At 38.2% G+C, this 19,179-nt stretch overlaps 1 protein-coding gene across 1 annotated transcript; it reads left to right on the top strand.

Moving 5' to 3' along the window:
• Positions 1 to 11,899: 11,899 nt before the first annotated feature.
• FBXO43 (F-box protein 43) lies at positions 11,900 to 17,477 on the top strand (the record flags this gene model as incomplete). Its single annotated transcript, XM_081325891.1, has 4 exons — positions 11,900 to 13,362; positions 14,196 to 14,298; positions 16,714 to 16,899; positions 17,229 to 17,477. 4 exons carry the CDS (start codon positions 11,900 to 11,902, stop codon positions 17,475 to 17,477), a joined length of 2,001 nt encoding a protein of 666 aa, XP_081182017.1.
• Between the last annotated feature and the right edge of the window lie 1,702 nt (positions 17,478 to 19,179).

Below are 19,179 nucleotides of genomic sequence, written 5' to 3'. Positions count from 1 at the left end.
ACTGCGTCGTCTTTACGGGAAAGGGATGTAGAGCTTCAATAATTAAATAACATTTTATGAATGTACATATATTGCTAGTTTGGTTTAGTAAACGAGGGCGGGGAGAGAATTCTCTTTTTCAATATACAATGAAAACAAAATGTTTAAAAAGGTTTTGAAAGGATTTTAGGAAGCCGGAAGATTCAGAACGTATTTAGATCAGCTTCTAATACCAACGCTGTATCTGAATAGCATTTATTATAACTAGAGTACAGGTTGGTTTCAAAAGAAATGATCTGAAGATCTGTAAAATGCTTTTCCTTACTGCTAAATAAAAAATCTAGTATTATGGACAAGATCTCACCATGCCACAGCACTGGACTATGAGCACATTCATTGAGGTCAATGGGACGACTCATAAGTACTTTTAATACTGTGACTAAATTCACATACTAAAAACTGCTTTGATTAACCAAAGTTTATTAAAAAAATAGTTGGCCACAGTTTACAAATCACAATGACTAGGTTCACACTATATAACCCAAACCAAGCAAATCATGTAATGTGGAAGTTGTGTCTCCATTGTTACAAGGAAAATTCATTCCTTTTCAGATTAATATACAGTCCTCCCTAATGCTTTACAAGCTCTGAAGAATAACACAAACATGTTTAGTAAATAGTCCTTGGCTTCATAACGCCTAAATCCATCTACCATTCAGAGTAATAAGCATTCTATACATAGAGGAAGGTGTTCTTATGGGTATTTTCACATGACTTATTGAACTTTAGCTAACTACATTTTAGCTTAGCATGTTAGCAAAACTAGGCTTGTTCATTTATGGTTCAATAAGACCTTTACATTCAGACAAATGGGTGAATACACATGAGTCGACTACAATTAAGCATGTGTTGCTCATACTAACGCACACTACTTTTACAAGCAGTTTGTACAATTAGTCAATATAGTATTCATTCCCAGCTTTAAACTGAACGGGGCTTATCCTAAGTGTCTTAAATAAAAGCTGTGTGACAAGACCTTTCATTCTCGTATCGTTTTAACATTGTGAATTCTTTTGGAACATTGTGAAACGAAAACTTTTCAATACACAGTGAATGAGAATTCCAATCGACTTCACTGTGAATTGCGATGGCGAGGACTCCGCTTCAGTACTAAACATATACAGATTTTTTTTATACACAGTGTAAAAAACAACAACCCAGAAAAAGTCCTAACGGCAGCTGCTAAATAATCCGTCCAGCGAAGCCCGAAGCAAAACTACGGTAGCCTGGGGCAGAGATGGAGAGAGAATTAAGACAGAGATGAAACCTGTCCAAAGGAAGCCAGCCTTCCTGCTGATTTAACCACCCTTCGCAAAAAAAAAACCCAAAAACCTCGCGGCAGCTGCCATGTTTTGCTCAGCCGCTCAACCAGCCTCGGGCAGCTGCAGCGTCGCACCCGCTCTTCCTCCGCCCTTTCGCTGAACCGCGACGCTCGTGCGCCTGAGCTTATTCGAGCCTCCCTCCTCGGAGCTAGCGGGGCGGGGGAGCTGCAACAGTTAGGAAAGGCGGGTACTTCAAACCCGAGCGAGGGAAACCTCAGCTGGCGCACGCGGGCAGCCGGCGGCTCCTTCCTTCAGCGTCCTAGGCGGAGGCGAGACAACAGAGACAGCCGACCCGGCTCTTTCTGTCAGCGCGCTAATTGTAAATTTCTGGGGTGGCGCTCGCGTGGCTTCCCCGCCTCACTGGCTCCCCGTTCGTCACCGTCCTCCCCTCCGCTCTTCGTGCTTTTCTCGCCCACCTTGACCGGAGGAGGATTGGAGAGCTCTCTTGCCCCTCACTCCCGGGGAACGAACCCGGCGCCTCTTTCTGTCCCGGCTCTTCTGATCCCAGAGGAAATGGCAAGAGTGTAACCCCTCACCTCGGGTGTAAAGCGGGTGGTTGAACATACCTGGACGTGAATTACATTTACCTCCCATTAAGGTCTTTAGCATATTGCTGAGGGATACACTAGGGAAGAGGTAGTAGGGGTTTCCCCCGCTCTTGCCTTTCGTCTCTCCTCCTCCGTTTCGAATTAAATATGCAGAAAACTTCACCTGAAGCAACTTTTGCCTTTCAGATTGACTAGGTAAGTGAGGTCGTTGCCTGATCTGGTGGAGGAAATTTCACACAGCCAACACCCAAGACATTAGTAGGGGATGAAATTGACTTCATGCAGGGGGAGGAAAAATGTTTGGAGTAGTTTAGATTGCAGTGCTCTACACACTAATCTGGAAGTAGAGGGGAAAAATAAGGGTCTTACTTCTGAGTAGACACGCTTAAGATGGCTGCTGTTAATATATCTGAGGTAAAATGTTGCAGGTGAACATAAGTACATCTGTGTTAGAAATATTCCTCATTCAATGCCTTATGAAAAATCCAGTGCAGGCAAAATATATTAATATTTAACTTCTCTTTAATATATTCCAAAACATCTACACAGAGTTGTACTGGGCCACATGTTTTCAATAGGGTATGCCCTTCCCTGCTAAACTTTATTACTGGTAACTGTTCATTTCAAAGTAAAACAGAAGTAGAATATTAATCCTCACCATTTTCTAAGCAATTGAAAAAGTTCAAAGATGTCACAGTTCTCCCTTCACCATGATCATTTTTTGTGTTCTAATAAGAGTAAAATATATGCTGCTTTTGAACATGGCGGTTCCATTTTTAGTTACATATTCCAAGTAATAGCTACAACCCGCATCTATATGTCTACACCTTAGTTCTCCCAGGGAGAAGTTGTTTAAGGCTGTCAAATCTGTTTTTCCATACTTTAAAATTCACTACTGGATGAAATTGTGATTTAGCTGTTGCTTTCCTGCAACACCCGCCCCCCTCCCCTGGATCAATTCACACTCAAGACTTTGGCAAAGATACTTTTGAGAATTAAAAATTAACATTAATTATAGCATAATTAATGAGCTTCGGATGGCCCAAGATCTCCAGTCCTTTCGCCGCGGCCTCAAAACACTCCTTTTCCACCTGGCTGACCTAGACTGACAGGGATTTTAATTATATTTACAATTCTAACTTTATTCTTTAATTTATTTTAATTTATTTCAAATTTTATTTTTTAATTTACTGTACAGAGAACTTTAAGTTTTGTTGTTGTTAGCCGCTCTGAGTCCCTCGGGAGATAGGGCGGGATATAAATCCCATAAATAAATAAATAAATAAATAAATAAATAAATAAATAAATAAATAAATAATGAACTTTAGGAGAGACAGTTTGGTGTTGTGATTAAGGCATAAGTCTAGAAATTTTAGTCCTGTCTCAGGCACAAAGTTGATTGGGTGACCATGGGTCAGTCTCAGTCAACTCTCCGTCTCAGTCAACTCTCAGCCCAAGGAAGCAGGCAATGGCAAATGACTTCCAAAAAAGCTTGCCAAGAAAACTGCAGGATCTAGTCCAGACAATTGCCAGGAATTATAAAAAAAACTGATTCAAAGCTAACCCCCTCCCAAAAGCTTTAGGAAGTACACACATGCACATAAATAAATCATACTAAGTTGAAAGGGAGTTATTCTCAGGTAAGCAACATTAGGATCACATCATTTATTATGTTTCCTTAATATATTTACAACTATTCCAGTAGCAACTTCTATTAAAAAGCAAGAGTAAGAAGTCTCTGGATTCAGTGAGATTTGAAACTGAGTAGACATGTATAAACTTGCATACTTCAAGTTTATTGAACTATATATATGCAAATATATATATTGCATATATATTTAAAATAGCATGTTTTTGTACTACATGCAAAATATAAATTAAATAAACTTGCTAGAAGAGGTCATCAAGTAGTGTTATCTAATGTCCTGCCTCAATTTTTAAGGTCTTTATTATACACTGATTTAACAGACCTGAAATATTTGTTAGCTCTTTAATTAGACAGTAATAACGTTGATATATTGAAGCTTTTTACGTAGTCGAATGACAATTTTTTAAAAAAATGAGCAAATCCCTCCTGAAATATAACTGGAAAGCAGTGCAGGATTTTAGAAGACTTTTTTTTAAAGATAACAAAGTCATAGGTTTGGAAAAGACCTTTAAGTTCTTCTAGTCCAACACTGTTAGATTGTGAACTAATTCTGATTATAAGGTTCCTTGCTTTGTTCTGTGTAATCTACAATTTCAAGCAGTCTAAAGAGTTTAATATTTACAGCTGGTATAAATGTCTTTGTTACATTTTGTAAATGTAAAATGTTTCTGTTCCTCAGCATTTTGGGTAATGCCTGCACAATTGTGGAATGTTTGTTTTACCTGCAGTCTCCTTGTGAACCCACCAGGGTAAGTACAGGATTTTTGAAGATCCATGTAGATCTCCATCCATGTGGAGAATGGCCAGAAACTAAACTCTTTGGTGATTCTGTCTGAATACTGTATTACAAACCACTTTTAAAACTGAGTAGATGTTGAGCTATCATGTTAGTCTTCTGTTTAAATAAATAATTCTATTAGATATGCCAACATTTGAGAGACTGAAAATCTTGTTGGTTTAAAATCAACAGCTTACATAAACCAATTGCTAAATGAAGTTTCTTGTTTTGAATGAACTATATTTCTGAAAACAAAAACATGGGTTTGTAATTAAATAGTCCCCTCAGAATGGATGGATGGATTTAGAAAGAGAGATTGATGCTACAAAGTTAACATATAATCTGAGAATTTGGAAGGGACCTCAAAGATAATCCAGTCCTGTTTTTGAAGTAGGGTCTGTCTACCACCTTTGAAAGCAATATATCACTTGAGGCAATCTATTCCACTGGCTAAAAGTTCCTGTTGTTAAGCAATGCCTCTTAATATCAAACCTAATTCTTTTCTATAAATTATTCTAGTTTTGTTCTCCAAGGTAAAAGAGAACAACCCCCATTGTCTCTTGTACAACCATCTGAAGACTGCTGTCAATTTTATTTCTTGTCTTGTCTTCTGCAGGCTAAATAAACATAGTTATTTTAATTGTTCCTCACAGGACTTGTTACCTTGTCTTATCACCATCTTGACAATCACTTTCTCAACTCATTCTAGCTTGTCAATGTCATTTTAAAAATAAAACTGGACACAGTATTTAATGTCAGCCCTGACCAAGACAGAATGGGGCAGTTATTTTCCATAATCAGGATTCTAAGTTTCCATTATGTCAGTCCTTCAGGATAGACCAGATCACGAAACACATTCTATATAAAGACCAGAATTATGCTTTATTGAGATATGAATGAAGGCAAATATACATGTCTCAGGATGTTGCAGGACCCAGTCTGGTTTGGTTACAGGAACCAGAGGTTTAGTCTTCTGAGTTTTCGAAATCATGCTGGAGACTATCCTCAGGGAACTTCTCTCTCACCAGAATGTGTTTATTGACATAGGATATAATACAGGTAGTCTTTGACTTACAACCATTTGTTTAGTGACCATTTTGAAAAAGCAACTTATGACCATTTTTCACACTTATGACTGTTGTGGCATCTCCATGGTCACATGATCAAAATTTGGATGCTTGGCAACTGGCAAAATGAACAACTGTCTTGCTTATCAATGGAAATTTTGGGCTTAATTTTGATCATATCTCCCGTCCCAAAACTTAAGGAATGTTTCTGTTTCTTTATTTACATAAAAGTTTCTAAATACTTGTTTTAAGACCATCTCCCTTTTTTTCTACATGCTAATACTTCCACACACAGCATATGCCTTTTTAGAAATTCTGTCACTTGATTGGCTCATATTCAACTTGACATCTGGTAAAATACCCAGATCCTTTCCAGATCAACAGTGGAAGTTTTTAAGAGACTGGACAGCCATTTGTCTGAAATGGTATAGGATTTCCTGCCTGAACAGGGGGTTGGACTAGAAGACCTCCAAGGACCCTTCCAACTCATTATTATTATTATTATTATTATTATTATTATTATTATTATTATTATTATTATTATTATTATTATCATCATCATCATCATCATCATCATCATTATCATTATTATTTACATTGATGCTTTCCACATATACTACTTCCAGGTGGGATCTCCCCTATTTTTACCTGTTATGTTTCATCCTGTTCATTTCACTCCAATGTTCAAGCTTGTTAGATATTTCTGAATCTTCTGTTTATCCTCTGAAATTTTAGCCTTTTCTAATTTTGTGTCACCAAATTGACAGTCATTATTTCAATTCCTTCATATGAGTCATTAATACAAATGTTAAATAAAACAGGATCCAGGACAGAATCCTGGGATGCACTTCTCTCCATAATACTCTTCAGTCTGATAAGAGTCATTTATGAGTAATCTCTGGGTGTAATCATTCAGTGAGTTATGAACCCATTTAACAATTATTCATTTTGTACTTTACTAGCTTATTAATCAGGATATTATGAGACAGTTTATTAGATATTTTTTAGATTTCCATAAAGACAAGGACAATCCCTATTAGACTCCCTTATCATATGCATTATTACGTAAATGAAAACTAAAACTACTGTCCTATTACCTTATTCAGAAATAAAATTCTATGAACAGTGTCATTTATTTCTAATTATGTATGTATATATATTATTATTATTATTATTATTATTATTATTATTATTATTATTATTATTATTATTATTATTATTATTATTATTATTAATTTTATTTGTATACCACCCTTCTCCCGAAGGACTCAGGGCAGTGAACAGGGCAATACATATTAAAAAAACAAGATACAAAAATTAAAAACGATTAAACAAAATGCCCACGAATAAGTTAAAACACATTAAAAAGTAGGTTAAAACAGATTAGTAAAACCCAACCCCATCCTATCAGGCCAGGCCAGCTTGTTCGAAAAGGTAGGTTTTGAGAACGCGCCGGAAGGAGCGGAGGTCAGGCGCCATCCAGAGCTCGACCGGAAGATGGTTCCATAAATCCGGCGCGCCCACAGAGAACACCCTCCCCCTGGGGGCCACCAGTCGACATTCTTTGACCGGTGGCACCCTGAGGAGGCCCTCTCTGTGGGAGCATACTGGGCGGAGGGAAGTTGACGCCGGCCGCAGGTGCTCCCCAAGGTATTCCGGACCCATGCCATGTAGGGCTTTGTAGGTCATTACCAACACCTTGAATCTCACCCGGAAGACAACTGGAAGCCAATGCAGCTCGCGGAGCAGAGGTGTAACATGGGAGTGTCGGGAAACTCCCAACACAACTCTCGCGGCTGCATTCTGTACCAGCTGGAGCCTCCGAGTGGTCTTCAAGGGTAGCCCCATGTAGAGAGCGTTGCAGTAGTCCAGACGAGAGGTCACGAGGGCGTGAGTGACCGTACGTAAGGCATCCCGGTCTAGATAGGGCCGCAACTGGCGCACCAGGCGAACCTGGGCGAAGGCCCCCCTAGTCACAGCTACTATATGGTCTTCTAGAGAAAGCTGTGAATCTAGGAGGACTCCCAAGTTGCGAGCCCTATCTACGGGGGGTAAGAACTCACCCCCCATAGAGAGAGATGGGATATCCTGAATATCCCAAGATGCCGGTACGCACAGCCACTCGGTCTTGTCAGGGTTGAGTCAAAGCCTGTTCCTCCCCATCCAGACCCGAACCGCCTCCAGGCAGCGGGACATCACGTCGAGGGCATCACTGGGGTGGTTTGGAGTCGAAATGAAAAGCTGGGTATCATCAGCATACTGATGATACCCAACTCCAAAACCACGAATGATCTCACCCAGCAGTTTCATGTAGATGTTGAACAGGAGAGGCGAGAGGACCGACCCCTGAGGGACTCCACAAGCGAGAGGCCTCAAGGTCGACCTCTGCCCCCCTGCCAACACCGACTGCGAGCGTCCCAGGAGATAGGAGAAGAACCACTGAAGGACCGTGCCTCCCACTCCCAATCCCCTGAGACGCCGCAGCAAGATACCATGGTCGATGGTATCGAAAGCTGCTGAGAGGTCTAATAGGACTAGGACAGAGGAATATCCCCTGTCCCGAGCCCTCCAGAGATCATTCACCAGAGCGACCAATGCCGTCTCCATGCTGTACCCGGGTCTGAAGCCCGATTGGTACGGGTCTAGATAATCCGCTTCATCCAGAACCAGATGAAGCTGATGCGCCACCACACTCTCAACAACCTTTGCAAGAAAGCGAAGGTTGGAGACCGGACGAAAGTTATTTAACACAGCTGGGTCCAAGGCAGGCTTCTTGAGGAGAGGTCTCACCACTTCAAGGCGGCAGGGAAACTACCCTCACTCAAAGAGGCAGATATAACTGCCTGGAACCAGCCTCGAGTCCCCTCCCGGGCTGCATAAGCCAGCCAGGAAGGGCACGGGTCCAATAAAGATGTGGTGGAGCTCAGCCTCCCCATAATCCTGTCCACTTCCTCCAGAGTCACAGGATCGAACTCCTCCCAGATAACATTGACAAGACCACCCGTGTCCTGATCGTCAGACTCTGCCCAGTCAGAGTCCAAACCGGTCCGAATCCGAGCGATTTTGTCCAACAGATGTTGACTAAACTCCTTGGCACGCCCCTGCAAGGGTTCCTCACTCACCTCCTGATTGAGGAGGGAGCGGGTCACCCTAAACAGGGCGGCCAGGCGATTATCTGCGGACGCGATAAGGGTAGCGAAGTAATTAGACCTCGCCACCCTTATCGCTGCGAGATAAGACCTAATATGGGTTCTTAGTCGCAATCGGTCGGATTCAGATCGGCTGGACCTCCAACCGCTCTCTAGGTCCCGTCTCCGACGCTTCATCTCCCGGAGCTCTGTGGAGAACCATGGAGCCCACTGGGATCTGCGCCGGGTCAGGGGCCGCAAGGGTACAACTCGGTCAAGTGCCTCCGTGGCCGTCCTTTCCCAGGCTTCCACTAAGGCATCTGCCGAGCTGTGAGCAGAGGAGGCAGGTGGGGACCCCAGCGCTGCCTGGAACCTCTCAGGGTCCATTAAGCGCCTGGGGCGGAACCATCTAGTTGGCTCAACACACCCACGGTGGGGAGTGGCAAAACGGAAGACCAGCCGCAGGAGATGATGATCGGTCCATGACAGGGGCATAACAATTGGGGAGCCCCCACCAAGATCATCTAACCACCGTCCAGATAGAAAAACCAAATCCAGGGTGTGACCTCCCACATGAGTCGGTCCATGAATTACTTGCATCAGGTCCATGGCCGTCATGGAAGCCATGAACTCCCGAGCTAACTCAGATGATCCTCCCAGGGATGGTAGATTGAAGTCACCCAAAACCATGAGTTTGGGGAACTCAATCACCAGCCCCTTCATATTACTCTCTATTACCTACACATTTATTGTCATAAACAGGAAACAACTTTCCTACCTGGGGGGGGGGGGAAACTGTTCCATTTAAGAAGAAACGAAAGATGCAATATATTAGAAAAGTCATAAATACTCATAATTCAGTAACCAAACAGGTTAGAAATTACAACTTTTTGGAGTGAATAAATATGGAGCAGATTAACATACTATATGAACCCAAGAATATTTAGAATCAAAGTTTTTGATACTTTAATAAAAACATTAAGTATAATATATTATTTTAAAAGCCGGTGAAGGACAGAAATAGATAATGACAGGAAAGCCAATACTCTGTGGAGTCTACCTGACAATGGAGTTCATTTGGTGATTTGGACATCATCCTGGCAGATCCCATCAGCTCCATCTTAAGGTTCTAGAGATAAAAAAGGAAGGAAATAAAATTAAAGCAGCTTTATTTAAAAAAAACAAAAAATAACCTTCAACATGTTAGGTATAGCTTCTTTTACATAGAAATGCAACATTTAACTCAAGCATTTTAAAGTTTTTTTTAATTAAAAAGTTACGCTATTCCAAGGAATAAAACTAAAGTGTTAAGATCTAATTTTGCTAGAGCTCGATCTTCACTTTTTATCAGTTTCCAATTTATTCATGGATACAAATCAGAAATTATGCCAAGTTATTCCAGAGTTACTAAGAACATGCTAGAAAACTGGATATAAATTAATAAGGAAAACATAGCATGGTGCTTTTTTCAATAATAACTGATAATACCAAATATATCAACTTTCAGAACACAAATATCTTAATATAATATAAAGCAGGCACAAAGTGTAATGATTGAATTCTTTGGTTAAAATATTTCCATGAATATTGTTAGTTGCAAAATTGTGTCCGACCCATCGCAACCCCATGCACAACGTTCCTCCAGGCCTTCCTGTCCTCTACCATCTTCTGGAGTCCATTTAAGCTCATGCCTACTGCTTCTGTGACTCCATCCAGCCACCACATTCTCTGTCGTTCCATTCTTCTATTGCCCTCAATCTTTCCCAGCATTAGGCTCTTCTCCAGTGAGTCCTTCCTTCTCATTAAGTGGCCAAAGTATTTGAGTTTCAGCATCAGGATCTGGCCTTCTAAAGAGCAGTCAGGATTGATCTCCTCTAGGACTGACCGGTTTGATCACCTTGCAGTCCAGGGGACTTGCTGGAGTCTTCTCCAGCACCATAGTTCAAAGGCCTCAATTCTTCGGCACACAGCCTTTCTTATGGTCCAACTTTCACAGCCATACATTGCAACTGAGAAAACCATAGCCTTGACTATACACACTTTTGTTGACAGGGTGATGTCTCTGCATTTTAGTATGCCATCTAGATTTGCCATAACTTTCCTCCCTAGGAGCAAGCGTCTTTTAATTTCTTGGCTACAGTCCCCATCTGCAGTGATCTTGGAGCCCAGGAAAATAAAATTTGTCACTACCTCCATTTCTTCCCCATTTATTTGCCAGGAATTGAGAGGGCTGGATGCCATGATCTTGGTTTTCTTAATGTTGAGTTTCAAGCCAACTTTTGCACTCTCCTTCTTCACCGACATCAAGAGGCTGTTTAGTTCCTCTTCATTTTCTGCCATTAGAGTGGTATCATCTGCATATCTTAGGTTGTTGATATTTCTCCCGGCAATCTTAATTCCAGCTTTTGATTCATCTAGCCCTGCCTTTCTCATGATGTGCTCTGCATATAAGTTAAATAGGCAGGGCGACAGAATACAGCCTTGCCGGTCTCCTTTCCCAATTTTGAAACAATCAGTGGTTCTATGTCCAGTTCTCACTGTTGCTTCTTGACCCGTATATAGGTTTCTCAAGAGACAAATAAGATGGTCTGGTACTCCTATCTCTTTAAGAACTTGCCATAGTTTGTTGTGATCCACACAATCAAAGGCTTTAGCATAGTCAATTAAGCAGAAGTAGATGTTTTTCTGGAACTCCCTAGCTTTCTCCATGATCCAGCATATGTTGGCAATTTGATCTCTAGTTCCTCTGCCTCTTCGAAATCCTGCCTGTACTTCTGGAAGTTCTCGATCCACATACTGCTGGAGTCTAGCTTATAGGATTTTAAGCATAACTTTACTAGCATGTGAAATGAGTGCAATGGTGCGATAGTTTGAACATTCTTTGGCATTCCCTTTCTTTAGAATTGGAATGTAAACTGATCTTTTCCAATCCTGTGGCCACTGTTGAGTTTTCCAAATTTGCTGGCACTTTTACTGCATATCCATGAATATACCAAAGAATATTAAATTCTTAAATAACAGAATAACGGAGTTGGAAAGGATCTTCTAGTCCAGGGGTGTGAAACTTGCAATGTCAAGTGACGTATCACAATTTTTTTTGCCATTGCCAGCAGTGGGGTGGGCGCGGTTTGCTATGATGCATCTGGCCCATGGGCCAGCAGTTTAACACCCCTGTTTTAGTCCAACCCCCTTCACAAGCAGGAAATCCTACACCATTCCAGACAAGTGGCTGTCCAGTCTCTTAAAAGCCTCTTTTTAAAAGTCTTAAAAGGTAAATAAAATTATAATTATAAATAAAACTATGCTGTTGATTTCTGAAGTAAAATACTATTTTTTATTTTGCAGAGGATAATTGGTTCCAAACACAAGATGTCAGAAACCCATTCAATTCTATCTAATATTTTTAAAAGTGGCAGGCTGACCTCTCCTGGAAATAGTGCAAGATACTGCAGTTTTAAAGATTCATGCTCTCCTTCCATATTTCATGACAGTGGGTACAATGAATCAATCAAGGACCCAAGTTTTTATTATACTGATGCAGAATGCAAAGGAGAACAGAATGAAACAGAATATTCTAAATATTTGCATTCTAGTAGTTTGTGCACTTCAGTTTTGTCTCCCATTAAACATAATGCTATTTTATCAGAAGGGCAGGATGCTAATATACCTAGAGACTATTGTGAAACACCCAAAGTTGCTAAAAAAGACTCAACACTCCGGAGAAGGTTACTTGTATCTAAAGCAGCATCTGTTGGTGCATTGGGATTTTCTGAAAAGCAGCTATTATCTTCAGGGAATAAGAAAAAACCATGTTTAGCTCATTTCCTTAGCTTCGATGAAAGGGTATCAAAGTGTGCTTTGGATTCTCCAAAAGAGAAAAGCTATAAGCCTTTGGCTACCAGTACTCTAAAAATTGAAGAATCTAATTCCGACTGTCAGAAACTGAGGTTTATGTTCTCCCAGCAAAGGACTTCTACAATAGATGATTCAAAACCTAAAGGCAGCTTGTCAGAACCAGCTGGTTTATCACCAATCCAGTCCAAATCTTTTACAATCACTCCTAATGTTTTAACTGAAAGTGCACATATATGTTTTAGTAAGCAGAGTTCAGGGTTAATCAGAAATTCACAATCTTCATTAAGTGATGACAAATTTATCACACCCATCAACAATCTTGTTGAAAGATTTAATCTTAATACATCTGAAACAAATACACCATCTGCTAAAGAAATAAGTGACTTGAGCTTGTTAACTTCTGATACCAGTAGCTATAATTCATTTGGGTCTGATAAATCAGAAGAATCCTTGTCAGATCATGAGGGATCCTTCCAAGAATTACTTCAAAAACGTAATGAATCTTCCAGCAGTCTAAATTCTAAAAGAAAGGTAAGAAAACTACAGCGCTCAAGAAGATTATCCACTCTTTCAGAACGTGGGTCACAATCAGAAAAAGAGGAAGATTACAATACCGTTGCTAATTCAAAACTCAAACAAAAAGTAGATGATTTTATCAATGAAGACAATGAATTAGTTTTTAAAGAAGATGAAAGTAAATGCATGGCTCCAAATTTTGGAAATCTCTCAATAACTCCCGCTTTGCAAGTCATTCATGAGATCTTTACGCAAAATAGGAATAAAAGAGCAGACAAAAAAGATCTACTGAAGAAATTTGATGGTGATAATTTATCTGTGTTAAAATATATTGTTGCTCAACTAATTGGCAAGAAAATGGGAATAGAAAAATTAGATATCTTAACAGAATTAAAAGACAGAGACTTAAAACATATTCTTGCTACGATTTTAGCCATTCTGAATGTAGAAAGCTTATACAGGTAAGAAATATATTTTACAAAATTATAAATGGTTGTTGAATATCTCCACTACTGTTTACTTTTCTATATAAATGTAGCTACGTTGAAATTGCATAGACTAATAATAAACTTAGCTCTCTGAGTGCCTATGCTCATGTAGCCTAGCTACACTATACAAAATGAATGTGCCCTCATCTGAAAATTTGCAAAGTTTGTAGAAGTTAACAGCACCAACAATATTTTTTTAAAAATACAAAAATTAATTTTGAAGATTTATATTTGGGCATAGAATATTTGCTGCTGCTATTGATTAAAACAGGTGGAAGCTTGTAGAATACACTATGGTAAATGGAAACCTGGATAAGAGCATTCCACTTTTCAACATCTTGTGGTAGTTTTAACTTGTATTTCAACTTTTCTTTTTGCTTTGTATGATGCTATTTCTGACAGTATTTTCATTAAATAAGACTTGGAATTGGACAAATAATTATTATGTATGGAGAAGTATTTTCCATGTGTCTCTAAGGTTGAGGAATGAAGTATATCAACATCTTATGTATTAATTGCATAAATTAGGAATTAAATATTTAATACTAGCATCTGTTTCGCCATAACAGATGATATAAATTGTTAAAAATGATTATAATATTTCCATAATTTGATGAAGGTATATAGTCCTGATTCAGTTTGTTCTTAATGATAACCTCCATTGTAGTTCTTTCATGTGTTAGCATATTAGGAACACAGTATACTTGAATTATACACAATTATACATACAGTGTATTAGGAATGAAGCAATCCATTCAATTCTTGCATAATGTTTGGATGCCACTGATAACAAATCTTTCTTTCAGTATGTGGAAAGTAAGCAAAAACTGGCGAGAAATTGTTGTACATGATAAGCATGCTAATCGGAGGCGGAAGTTGTATATAAAACAGCTAAGAGCAGATGCTAAGGTAACTTACAATTGCACAGGTACTTTGGAAAGTGAATTGAAAAGCCATAGTTTGAACTTGAAGAAAAAAGTAATATGACATATATTATTTCAAGTGCATGTCAGTACACTGCTGAAACTCTGAATTGGTAGGATGTTGGTAATAATAAACCAGTTTAGAAGTTTATATTAGAAATTCTAGTTGGAACAGAACAGTATTAATATTTGAAGGATAAAACTGGATTTTGGCTGCACTTGTGGCATACTGGCCAGTATTGTTCTTGTTGTTGAGTATGATTTAAAAAGGTAAGCTAGTTTACCCCTTCTCTATTTTACTAAAAAGTGTTATATTAAGGCCTTGATTGACGAAAACTATGTGTATGGACTATGTCTATGGTCATGCCTAATGTCAACAATATGATTTGGAAGATGTGACTTGGAATGTAAAAGGAAAAAATGGCAGAGAGTTGAAAAGAAAATGAATGAAATGAACAGAAAAATGTTACATGTCCATGAAACTAAGACAAAGAGAAAAGATGTAATAAATGCTCTAATTGTATGGAATTGATGAATATATGCAGAGAACTAAAAGAGTTGACTTAATTATCAATGAAAGATCATAAAAATCATTTGCATGTTGTGAGAATATGGTATATAAGCAGTCTATTATGTTCATTCTCCATGTTCAAGAATCAGTTAAGAGTTGAATGTAAGCAGATTGAATATGAAAGTGAATAACCAGTACAAAGAAGTCAGTGGTGGAATTCAGCTGGTTCGCACCACTTCGCCAGAACCGGTAGTTAATTTTTTGTTGCCCAGGCCCAGAATGGACTTCCGGAAGCAGCATCTACACAGAGAACCAGTTGTTCACATATTTGAATCTCACCACTGAAAGAAGTATTTTGAAGTATGTTAGTCATACAGAGAGAATGAATATGGATGAGATAGTAAAATGCTGGAAAGGTGAAATAGTTGACTGGAATCAAAAGATTCAACGCCATCCGATGAGTTGATCCTAAAAGGAAGAAGATGCTAAGTCTTTTAAAAGTCAAGGTTTATGATCATGGTATGAGCAAGTGTGGTTGCGAGGACCAAAGGGCATAGTGAGAAATAATTTAATTTTAATTTAATTTAATAATATTTATATACCGCCCTTCTCCCTGAGGACTCAGGGCGGTTCACAGGGCAAAAGTCAAATACAAAGTACAAACATTAAAAAGAGATTAAATAATTGCCCAAGTTAAAACAATTAATACAATAATAAAACCCCAAAAATAAAATTAAGAATACAAAAAAATAAAAACCCCACCAATCCCCATCAGGCTAGGCCAGCTTGTACAAACAAAAACGTCTTGAGATCGCGACGAAAGGAGCGAAGATCGGGCGCCATCCGGAGCTCTACCGGCAACTGATTCCACAGCTCCGGAGCGCCCACAGAGAAGGATCTCCCCCTGGGTGCCACCAATCGACATTCTCTGATCGGTGGCACCCTGAGGAGGCCCTCTCTGTGGGAACGCACAGGGCGCAGGGAGCTTGATGCCGGCAGCAGATGTTCCCCAAGGTGCGTGTGTTGGCATAAATTTATTTTGGCTATGCTTTCCTTTCTCATCTCATGCTTGTAATAATTTCTTTGATTAACTATTGCCATTTCCTTTTGCGCTATTCACATCATAACTTGCCCTAAAATACAATAGCAGAGATGTGCATGTATGTAAGTGTATACACATTATCATCAGATAATAAATCTGTTTTGCTAGATATAATTTAATAAAATTAATCTTAAAATACACGTATTTGGTATGGTTAAGCTCTAATCACATAAGAAACATATGTTTTAAAGTTATTAAGATTTGAAAAAAAATTCTATATTTTTCTGATTGTAAAATTGTAAAATATTCTGATAAATGTATATTTGAATGCAGTTATAATTTAGTTAATTCTCTGTTGGAAGTGATTTTTTAAATTGCATTAAAATTGCATTCACTCAGAGAATGCTTCCATAGAAGATAACCTATCTGTATGGATAGAATGAATTTGTTGAACTTCCTTTACATTATACCACTATCTGAACTGGAAGATCGAACAAACAGACAGACGTTAACATGGAGCAATGTGAAGCTCAAAAGGCCTTTTCCTCTATCAACTCTGTAATCTAGAACAAACTTCTAAATGGTTGCCGTCATGCTGAAATGCAAGGACAAATAGTAAATATTTGGGCATAAAAAGTATTCAGTATGGGTATTAAATTTGAAGATCCCTACAGTATTGAAACTAAATGAATTAGAAAGTTCTTTGTATAATTCTTACCTTATTATAACTTATCAGACAAACAGAATATAGGATCTTTAAATGCATGGCTGGCATAAAATGGTTAATTGCAAATTAAGTTTGTTTTTTGTAAAAATAAATGATATGTAGTGTTGGATCATTTTTAAAGGGATGCCTATTGGACACTGAAAATGCTGCTAGTAAATTTATGGTGACTAGATTTGCACTACGACCAGTCCAGGCTCAAGCAAAATCTGTGCTATTACAAATGCACTCATCATGCAAAGAATCTTTGACACCAATACAGCATAGCCCTAATTTTCAATCAAGGAGCAAGCAAGAAGCATATATAAAGGTAGGTAACTGCAATTATCTACTTTAAAATAAAACACAAACCAGTCCCCACAATATAATTTGACTGAGTTATGCAAGCAAAGATAAAAAATATTTAAATATATTATTTAATGAACTGAGGCTATTGTTAGATATTGCTGAAGAAGTGATCTCTGTTGCCATTAACATTGCCTCTTGCCCTAATATCTTTTCAAATATAATGAGGTGTTTTGACTTTTGATTTAGAAATATACTGAGCATTCTGCTCCTAAAGTATATAATGTAAGTATAAATTATTAGCCCTATGAAAATGCATGCATACTATACCTAAACTCTGTTTTCCTAATATAGGTTGCGCAAACGCTTTTCAGTGATGAAGCTTTAAAACCCTGTCCAAGATGTCAGTGTCCTGCTAAATATCAATCCTTAAAAAAACGTGGACTGTGTAGCCGGGAAGATTGTGCATTTGATTTTTGTGTTTTATGTCTATGTGCCTTCCATGGATCTAGAGAGTGTAGCAGTTTATCTTCTATGTGGCAAAGTAAAAAAGATGCTCTTCCAGGAAGTGCAAAAAGCAAGAGAAATTTAAAACGACTCTAAGCTTCTTGGAGTGAACAGAATCAAATGTGTCATCCCCTACCCATAATTTTATATATATATATATATATATAGATAACACTTTTTAATAATTACGTATTTTGAAAGTACTACTCTGACCACGAATCAAGTCGATAATTTAATTCTTTGTATCAATATTCTAAATATAACTTGATACATTTTTGAAAAAAGAAATGAAAAAATTTTAAACTCTTGTATTGGTGTTTGCTACTTTGCCAGACACACTCATGAGATTTCAATAAAGCACTTTCAACATAGTTTGAATATGTCTTGCAATCTTGCTTTGGAATTTTAAATTTAGCTCTTGCCATTGTCAAAAAAGAATTAGTGTAAATATGTGTTATATTTTATATTTTAATAGCTATTTCTAAATATATTATAATGATAATACCACAATTAAATCATAGCAAGTAGTAATTGAGAAAATTAAGGCGGATTGGATTTATTACATGCATGAGGGACCCCAGGAATTATAAGGACTTTAGGCTACACTAAGGAGTTGGGGGAAAAAAAACTAAAAAAACAGTGACAAACCACTTCTGTAGCGTTGGCATGGACTTCTCCATATACTGTAGGTATGTGGAATCAAGCTTCCATAGCATAGACACATTTTCAAACAAGTTCATTCTAAATATTATTTATTTTTATAGTATCTTCCAAATGCTATACACAGCAACTGAAAAATAAGTTTATGTTCAACAGTCAGGATACAAAAAGAAAAGCCAGAATAAAAAGAGAAAAAAAAATATGGAATTTCAGATACTGGAACCTGAAGTTACATACTCTTGGCAATCGTCTGAGCTGAACAGGTGAGCCTCTGCCTCTGAGAATGCAAATGACCCAACAGCCTTTAGTCCTCTGGTTGACGGATGAGCCCAGAGCATAACCCCCTTCACTTTGTAGTTTCAGGGCAACTGGAGCCAAGTGATGGAATCTCAGCAGATCAAAACCAAGGCAATCTGGAAAACATGCAAATATATTTCAAGATAATCACCATAGAATAAACAAAATAATTACTCCTACAAAACTAATTTCTTCTTATAATAAGGAATATAAATTGTGTATATCTTCTTTTTATTTTCTGGGTTCTAAAGTATTGTGTTCTCTACAGGAAAGATCCTGAGCAGAAAAATATATAGCAACATGTAATAGATTTTGACTTCATCATATTATGGTGATGACTTGCATATTTAAGTATGCTGCTTAAACTCATTAAAAATTGAACAACAGAGATTGAGAACATATATAGATTATATTTTCTATTCATCTTCCTCTTAGAGCAGGCATGTGAAACTCGCAACGTCACGTGATGATGTGCGACATTTCGCAACTTTTTTCCCATTGCCGGCAAAGGGGTGGGCGGGGTTTCAGAGTGACGCATCCAGCCCATTTGACATGCCTGTCTTAGAGGGCCAGTTTGCTTGTTTATTAAACAAATTTATATAGCTGCCCAACTCTGGGCAACTTACAGTTGGAATTGTCCTTCCATGATATGAGCCTTCTCCCACTCAATAGTGGGTCTATATAAGCTCTAGGAAAAAAAGCACTAGCAGAATTCTGCTAAAGATTTTATTTATTTTTTATAAGTATTTTTAGAAGTTCTAGCTTGTGCATTGAGTACCAAACAAACAATGAGTACTGGGACAAAATTTTCACATCAAAATGTGTTGAGTATCAAATTCGA

The sequence above is a fragment of the Vipera berus genome (assembly GCF_964194415.1).
Source record: "Vipera berus genome assembly, chromosome: 3".
Lineage (NCBI taxonomy): Eukaryota > Metazoa > Chordata > Lepidosauria > Squamata > Viperidae > Vipera > Vipera berus.
Note: the sequence above shows the minus strand (reverse complement) of the source record. Positions and strands in the feature narration are given on the sequence as shown.